Genomic DNA, 9251 nt, shown 5'->3' with positions numbered 1-9251 from the left:
ATGCCCTCTGATGTCAAGAGATGCTAAAAGCGGTGTCTGGGTAGAGAAGCCAAGCTCAACACACTTCGATTATCATATTCTCACAATGTGTACAAATAGGTTCTCGTGTTGAGGAGATACATAGTTACCATACTGCTTTCTTCAGCATTTTGTAAAAGAGCCAACCGCATTTTAGGACAACACCGCCACGTCTTGAGTCGTTGTTAGCGGACGCCGGGGCTAACATTTACAGTAGATGCTAACGGTAGCTATTTAGCCTTAGCAAGCTAACTTAATAGAACACCACATTAACCTGGGAAGACTTGACGTGGGATTAAACAGAAGATGCACAGCACAATGATTCCACTAACTACAAGGTACTGAACATTTTCACTACTGTTTAATTGTGTTACAGGTAGCTACGTGATAATTAACTAGGAGGTATTTAATTATTGAGGTTAGCATTGATAAATGTCTATAGAGGATATAGCTAACACAACTCATACGATTGTCACTTGATTATAACTGTTCAGTTCGAAGAGAATAATTATTTTGTTGTTAATGTATCTGTCCGGAAATGCGGCACAGCTCAGGTGTAAGGAGCAACTGGATTTATACTTCAATTTTTGTCAGATGTTGTCATTTGACCCATCTGGAGTCCACCGACAGTAACACATAACAGAAATTTTAAAAAATACAGAAACAACAGGGTCGTGACTGACAAAATTCTGATTTGCAGTACGCGGAATTTTTACATAACTGTTTGATCTGCGATGATGAATGGTGACTGTCAACATGACCATATGACTCCTGCAAAAGCCAGATTTGCCGGTTGTCAAATGCTCATCACATGATGGCTTTTTTCTTCAGATAATTGTTCCCAAGATTGCATACACACTGACTTCACACCCTTACATTGTTTCGTGTTTCCTGGTTGAAACTGCTATTCATTAGTTTCAGAAAAGGCTGCGAAGGTCACCGGTACTTTCTGTAGTCCATACATTTTGCAATCTGATGACAGATGAGTCTACTTGACAAGACTGCATTTATTTATACTTTTTTGGGAAGTGATCCTTTGGCTTACAGACTAGTTGTAGTGTCCTTAACAGTCCAATGAAACCATGTGATTTTACGAGAATGATCTTTGCAGTTTAGCTTGGTTTGTAATTGCAAAGAAAAATTAATACACCAATCTATTAATAATTTTGTCTTTCAATTATACAAAATCTGAGAAAATCTTAAATTTTACTTATTTTACCTGCTTACATTGTGATTTTCAAGTTGTTTAATTAACTCTGATGCACGACAGAGTTCTGTCACTGAAAAGCAAAGAAGTTATTTTTCGGATACTAGTCAATATTTGACAACCTGTACGAAAATACTTAAGTGGTAACTTGATTATCAAATGAACCGATATTATATTAAAAGTCACATTAGATTGAATGTTTAATTGGATCAGTTCTATTTTGAACAATCTCATCAATCTTCTCATTCTTCTGAGTTTATTTAGTTTTCATGTAATTTGATGGTTTCATGTGCATCAGCAGTTTAGTGGTTTAAAAGAATGCTGATGCATAAAGCCAAGCAAACGACCCTTCAGGCGTTTACTTGTCTGCATTTATTTTTAGTAGGCTACAATTATGAGATGAGTGAAATTGACCAATTAACCTTTACTAAACAGTGTACTATACTTACCTATACATTACTTATTTATTTTTTTTAACTTGTAACATTTCCCCATGAGTAGTAGGGCTATGCACTGTATTTGAGTCAGTGTGATAAGAACTGTGGTGTATGATAAAATGTTCAGTGTTGCAGTGACAATCAACTTCTGGTAAATAGACAAACTAACATCACAGTTGCTACTAAATTGACACCAATTAATCTAACAATCTGAAGGAAGATGAGACTCTATCTAATTGTCTAAATGTTAATGTGCTTCATGTGAATGTTCAGCCCATGTAAATAAAACTAATTTGCAAAAATGTGGTTCAGGCAGTCTTAATGAATTGTGTTTATTATAAATGTTCTAATAAATATGAAAATACAGTTTCTTTGTCAGCACTAGTGGAAGGTAACATCAGTTGACAGCTTGTAGTTCCTCCAGTATCTTCTACTACTGAGCATCCTGGAGGAGCCACATGATCATTTAACAGTCCGTAGTTAGCTAATGTACACTTTCCTCCCTTTCTTCTTTTCTTTATTGCCTTAGTTTTTTGTTGCAATGAGGAGCACCAGAGACCAGCTCTGAGGCCTCAGAGCCATGAACTCTGTTTCCCCCAGCGCTGTCCAGTACGTGGGGGGAGTGATGCAGGATGAACTGGTTGAGACGCGGAGGCAGCAGCCTCCTGAACGGCAGAGCAGCTACAGCCACAGACCTCCTCAGACTGCTGATCCCAGCCGAGAAACATCAGGAGAGCCTGACGAGATGGATAAACTCAAAGCCAAATTAATGTCAGCGTGGAATAACGTCAAATACGGTTTGTGGTTGGTTTTGCAGAAAATCAAAGATCAATCATTTAGAGTTAACAATGATCCCCTCCAAAATATTTCATCTCCTCTTACCTTCTTTGTTTCTTTCTGTATCTATAGGCTGGACAGTTAAGTCTAAAACATTCTTTAACAAAGCATCACCTGTCACAGTGCTGGGACACTCCTATCTGCTCAACAGTGAGGGTAAGTACTAGAACCAAACAGGTGTTATATATCTGTCACTATAGGTAATACACAATATATTTGTTGTGCCTGAGTACAGATGCTATAGTTCATCTCTAAAATAGGAAACTGTTAGACGTGCAGTACCCAAGTGTTTTATTGATGTGTGTTTGGTTTACCACTGTGGGAACCTTCTTTGAAAAAAACTACATGACAGCTTCCTCCTCATCACATTATTTGTGTATCTTAGTAACAGATGAATATCATAAATAGTGCAAAAATATTAGGCTTAAATTATTTGTGTTTTCTTCATTCTTCTCAGATGAAGTGGAACGTTTCCGCCTGGCTTTTGTGTCCTGTATTTGGCTAACCTACAGGAGGGAGTTCCCTCAACTGGAGGGCTCCACCTGGACCACAGACTGTGGCTGGGGCTGCATGCTGCGTAGTGGGCAGATGCTGCTGGCACAGGGACTTCTAGTCCATTTGATGCCCAGAGGTTTGTTGACATGACATTCTCTTTATATGACGGTATTCACCATTACAATGTACACTTCCATTTAGAAAACTAAGCTCAGAAAATGCATTGATGTGTGTGTTTAGATTGGGCCTGGCCAGATGCTCATCAACTGACTGATGTAGACTTTGAAGTCTTCCGTCCACGCTCTCCTGCTCGGGCTGCAGGGGTCCCTATCCCCTCCTTTGGTTCTCCACGAGCACCCAACACCCCGGAGAAATCCCTGCCAAGTGATCAGGTGACCAAAAACAGCCAGAAGAGGCGACCTGAGTGTGCAAGGGACAGGCAGGCAGAGCCTCTCCATCGCAGACTGGTCACCTGGTTTGGGGATCAACCACCAGCACCTTTCGGAGTTCATGAGCTGGTGGAAATTGGCAAAAGTTCAGGGAAGAAGGCTGGTGACTGGTACGGCCCCTCTATAGTTGCACACATACTACGGTAAGAAGATTTTTTAAAAAAGGCCTTTACGTGCTTCTGAAATCAGTTATAGAATGTGTTGGGGTTAAGCATTGATTTGAACTGTGAATATGTGACTTTCAGGAAAGCTGTGGCTAAAACCTCTGTGGTCCACAACCTGGCTGTATATGTGGCTCAGGACTGCACAGGTGACATATTAATTCAACTGTTTATATTCATGTAAACATACAGGCTAAAGTTCATCACATAACAAAATGCAACAACACAGGTACACTTAAAATTCAATGAGACTGAAAATTACAAAAAAACAATAATATAAAGTTGGAATGAGATGAGAGTCAATATAATATAATATAATATAATATAATATAATATAATATAATATAATAGATATTAAATAAATCCAAGGGATAAAAATATTATAAGAAACAGTGATGAAAATGTGAAGAATAAAACGATAACAGTACTCTGAATTCAAAGCCAGATTAGAAATAAATATTTCCTTTAAGTGCTTTCTCTCTCCTGTTAGTGTACAAAGAGGATGTGGTCCATCTGTGTGATCTGTCACTAAGCCAAACTCCCCCTGATCCGTCCAACCAAGCATGGAAGTCAGTCATCATACTGGTACCTGTTCGACTGGGCGGTGAGGCCCTCAACCCATCATACATCGAATGTGTAAAGGTCTGTAAAACTTTAACTCCTCTAACCAAACATCCATCCTCTCCTGTGTGATCTGTGTTATAATTATTCCATAAAATACAGTTGTAACCTTTAGTTACATCTTTTTGTGTCTGCTAGAGTCTTACCAAAACATCTGTATAATTTCCAGAACATCCTAAAGCTGGAGTGTTGTATTGGGATCATTGGAGGCAAACCGAAGCATTCGCTGTTCTTTATTGGTTTTCAAGGTGAGTGCCTTGTGAGAAAAAACACAAAACATTGTATGTTTTTAGTAACAGAGTCTGGTTTTTTGGTAAAATGGAGTAAAATATCTGTTGAACCGCATCAGAGAAGAACTGTTCTTTGTTTTATCATAGCACATGTTTCATTTACACCAAAGCACGCAATCTCTCAAATGATCTTTTTCACTCAGATATCAGGGGTCAGTGACTGAAGAAATGTTAACTCCCATGTTGTAAAAAAAACAAACAAAAAAACCCCTCAACATTCCAGTTAAACATCAGCAGAAAACCACTCGTACATGGAACAGTATCATAAGCAACGCCTCTTGTGTGTGAGGCTGGTGGCAGGAGAGATGGAGTTAGAACTTTTAACATAGTTTTAACATTGAGCACATGTTACATAAACTGTCCACAGACACAGACATTCCTCTAGAAAAACACATTTTACATCTGCTTGGAATGTTTGAGTTTGTGCACTGTTTTTAGTGTTGTATCCTTACTACAAGTTAATATTTTAATTATCACAGAAAATGTCTGAAACACAGCCTGTTTTTGCTGAATGTGGATATAATGTTTTTACACAAATACTGATTTGTTCTGACACACAAACACATCTTTTTGTGTACACCGGATCCTGATTTGATCTGTGAAAGGGTTAAAAGAGTAACAGATAAATTGGATTGTATAACAAGTGTCTGTTATTCTTAGACCTTTCTGGCTAATCATTGATCTCTCCTTACTGAAACAGTGACTTTCAAAGCCATCAATGAGGCACCTACTAGAAGAAGTGAAATTTAGTTTCACTGGTATTAAAAGATTGTTATGGGAACTGAGACTAATTGTACTTTGCTTTGACGTCTTCATTAAACCATGGTGGTTGTTACATGTGTTACCGAGAAGAGATCAGTCATATGGTTACTATGTGACTATGACTTTGACAGTTCCACTAAGTTTCCAGCCTCCTGATCTGATCAGGATCTGGTTAATAGGTGATAATATTCTGATATTTGTTTTTCTCTTTGACTTCCCCTTTCTGATCATCAGATGAGCAGCTGCTCTACCTTGACCCTCACTATTGTCAGCCTGTGGTGGATGTCTCACAAGGCAACTTTTCACTGGAGGTTTGTTGATTCTGACTATCTCTACGCAGTCTGTCTGGCTTTTTATCTCTTCTTCTTTGGTCATATTAGGTAATAATACCTCAGTGGTCTAAAAAGTCAAAAACATAGTCTGACCATCCATTGTATCATGTCCAGTTATTGACCTGGTGTACATTCCTTTTTTATTTTATGACCTTTGTCTGTTTTTTTTCTCTCTTCAGTCATTTCACTGTAGTTCTCCCAAAAAGATGCCCTTTAACCGTATGGATCCCAGCTGCACTATCGGCTTTTATGCCAAGAACAAGAAGGACTTTGAGTCTCTGTGTTCTGCTGTCAGTGTGGTGAGTTTTCACTCAGTATTCTCACCATTTCATTCTGCCTTTGATAGCCTTATATCAAATTAAACACAACAAAATTGATCTTTCTGCCTCCTTTTTTACTAAGAGGGAGTGTTCATATACAGCTACAGTGTTTAAACCCATTTGTAATATAGACTGTGGTGCCCTCCGTTGTGTCTTTTGTCACCTCATAACTGATCTGTTTTTTGGGGCCAACATAAGTTCTTATTAATCAGGGATATTTATTAGTTAAACAGATATTTCGAACCATTACACATTTGCTGAAAGAACTATAATCTTTTGTCACAATAAAATATAATACAATTTTTTGTTGAAATGCCTCTAAGTTTTATTGGAAAATATAATATATTCAAAACAAAAAATGCAGGGAGCATCACTTATAAAACATGTCTTAACAGCAGCATTTCTTATAAAATTATGAGAAATCGGTAATTAAACAAACAAACAAAAAAAAATTGTTCCCTGACAATAGACAGGTGTGACTGCATCAGAGCAAAAACATTTTTATTACATTTTATGTATAAAATACAAATGAATGAAACTGAAATACACACCACTTGAAGACAAGAAAAAGAAAACATACAAAATGGAAGAGTGCATTTGGAATTGAGGAGACCGAATGATGAACTGAACTGATAAGTAGCACATTTTTTTTTATTTCATCAGAAACTGTATAAAAGAATAACATACTGACAAATGTAAAAGTGCTGAATATTAGATAAATTAATTAGCCAACTCCTTTAGACATTGTAAACTTACTGACACTATATATGTACGCATATACGTATGTCTACATTGGTAGACTTTTTACATTTCCCAAACATCTAAAAATCAGCATATGATATACAGTAAAAATAGACTAACTGGGAACTAACCTAATATTTGTGAGCCCTCTTTTGTTGTGGTATTTACTCTTTAAACATTTAACCTCTAAAACATCTTGTACCTTCCTGTAAAAGATTGTTTGTTTTTTTCCATGTTAGGCTCTGTCATCATCTAAAGAGAAGTACCCCATCTTCACCTTCGTAGAGGGCCGGGGTCAGGACTATGGCCTTGAAGGTCACAGCAGTAACCACAGTGCACCTGCAGCCCACATCCTCCCCCCGGGCAAACTGGGGAGGAGTAACAACAGAAGAAACAGTGATGAGTTTGTCTTCCTGTAATGCACTGTGGAGGCTGCTCCCCGCCTGCAGGGGGCACAAGATGACACTTTTTTTCTTTTAAAAGGAGCGACTGGATTATTGTGACAATGCAGCTGCTAGGACACCATGCTTCTGAGCTTTATTGTCCTCATTGGTGAATGGAAATAGAAACTGTGTGGCTTTTGTCACCTTCGCTGTGTGTAATCACCTCTGCAGACCACTGTGGGTACTATAAGCTAATGGGTGTTACCTGGTTCAGACTGGAGCATTATTTTAAGAGGTAAAGGTATGATTCAAACTTGACTTTGGATAGAAATGTTCCATGCACTTGAAGTATTCTTGATTATCTGACAGCTCATTGAAGGCCTCAAAGGTTGGCGCATGTGACTAAAATCAAGCGCTTTAAAGTACTTCAGTTACACTCAACTACTGCGTTTCCTTCTGCTCTGAACTGAACAACATAATATTTAATGATCTCCCTGGTCAGGCGACAGACCCGCCTGACATTGTTCTTTATTATGGTGAAAGACTTGTATTATAGATCATCTGCTGTACATCGCCTTTGTATTTTCCACAAATTTAATTTATTTATCAGGTTGTGATTTTGTTAATGAACATGTGTTTGAATGTATGAGTGAGTGTGGGTTAGTGCCGTTTGGTCTTAAAATGTTTTAGTGTATTTAGGAGTCAGTCACACCGTATCCTTCAGTTTTTGTTTCACATTCTTCCAAAATCATCTTGAGCAGCTCTACATTCATTCAGATGTTGCAGTCTGCATAAAATATCCCACAGGTGACTGGGGCTTTCATCTCTCTATTGCTCATTATTGAAAGTATACAACACTCCCAGAAACCAGAACATGTTTTATTGCTCAATAAGTAACTCCAGCTCCTTGGAACAGGATGAAAAAAATTCATCCTTTTAGTGACAGGAGGCTGTAGAAACTATTGTCCTCTAAAACTGGATTCCTGAAGACTAAAATACATTTGCAGAATAAAACCCAAAACAGCTCTTTCAAAGTCAGCTGTTTTCATTTCATGTTTCATGACACATGAAATATGTATAAAGCTTTGACCTTGATCTTAAGCTTTATTTGCCTGGTCACTTTTGTGTTCTCCTTTTACATGAAGCTACTACTGAAAGTTGCCCTACTGTTTGGTTTGTTGATATGTCCTGAATAAACTTAAACACTGGAATCACACCTCACCTATGTCTCCTGTTTGTTGATATGACTTATGTTTTTTAAGCTGCCTGCCAATGGTCAGAGAAAAATGTAATGGATTACTTTGGAGTAGTCCCTTGCATATTTTACTACCCCACCCCCTGATGGGGAAGCAAGGGGTATTGTTTTTGCACAATTTTTCAGCTTCTAGATTTATTAAATTGACAAGGCCAATCTTAACACAAGATAACCCAACGAATATTTGTATTTCTGTGAATTTTGAGTTACTTTAAACAGCACTGCTGTTAAATGTCAAACTGGGAATAATTTTACAGAAACAACATGCAGGTACAGACTGAATTTTTCCCAATAATCTAGGATTTTTAGTGACTTTAAAAATCTGCGTGTATCAACAAATATATATTTACTATTTTACCATTGTAGTGTATTATTTGTACACATTAAATGGCTGAATTTAGCAATAGCTGCATTACATTTCCACATGAAGCATATAAATATGTATTAGCATTTGTCAAAACCTGTTCATATTGCCTTGTGTGCCATGATTGCATGATTTGTGTATTTTCACTCTTTTCTACATCCACTTAATATCCACATCATATTGCATTAATATTCTACACAATGCATAGTGATGGTACTAAAATGTATTTATTGTTATGAAATCTGCAAGAGGTTTATTTTATGAGTTAGTTATTTCTACTATGTAAATCCTATGGTCTTTTACCATTTTTCCATAATGTCTAATTTGCATATTTCTTGTGTGAATCCAGTCACTGTACATTGTATATTGTCTAACTGCAGACTCATGAGACAACACTATTTTATCTCCTGTTTATGATAATTAATGGGATACTGACTGTAACCGAGTAGAATGTGAAAAGTACGTTTGTTTAACATTGTTACTGACTCTCAGACTGCTGGTCCAGGGTTTCGGAAGAAGGATGTTGAAGCCTGTACACACTCACAGACCTGATGCACCCTGTGAATGCAGCTCTGCTGT

The 9251-nt window shown here is 37.5% G+C and overlaps 1 protein-coding gene across 1 annotated transcript; it reads left to right on the top strand.

Moving 5' to 3' along the window:
* The first annotated feature begins 8 nt into the window (after positions 1-8).
* Positions 9-8274, top strand: atg4da (autophagy related 4D, cysteine peptidase a). The gene is made up of 11 exons (XM_030137980.1): positions 9-356; positions 2192-2459; positions 2572-2655; positions 2957-3130; positions 3235-3586; positions 3689-3753; positions 4095-4246; positions 4395-4473; positions 5512-5588; positions 5789-5908; positions 6910-8274. The coding sequence occupies exons 2-11, from the start codon at positions 2243-2245 to the stop codon at positions 7087-7089; spliced, it is 1500 nt and encodes a 499-aa protein (XP_029993840.1). The 5' UTR covers positions 9-356; positions 2192-2242; the 3' UTR covers positions 7090-8274.
* The last annotated feature ends 977 nt before the right edge of the window (positions 8275-9251 follow it).

The sequence above is a fragment of the Sphaeramia orbicularis genome, chromosome 1 (assembly GCF_902148855.1).
Source record: "Sphaeramia orbicularis chromosome 1, fSphaOr1.1, whole genome shotgun sequence".
Lineage (NCBI taxonomy): Eukaryota > Metazoa > Chordata > Actinopteri > Kurtiformes > Apogonidae > Sphaeramia > Sphaeramia orbicularis.
The sequence above is the reverse complement of the archived record's forward strand: the minus strand, read 5'-3'. Positions and strand labels throughout refer to the sequence as shown.

Coding starts and splice junctions, on each gene's coding strand:
- atg4da (XM_030137980.1), top strand. CDS start 2,243: ATGAACTCTGTTTCCCCCAGCGCTGTCCAGTACGTGGGGGGAGTGATG. Junction 2,460..2,571: donor GTGGAATAACGTCAAATACG/GTTTGTGGTTGG, acceptor CTGTATCTATAG/GCTGGACAGTTAAGTCTAAA. Junction 4,474..5,511: donor GTTCTTTATTGGTTTTCAAG/GTGAGTGCCTTG, acceptor TCTGATCATCAG/ATGAGCAGCTGCTCTACCTT.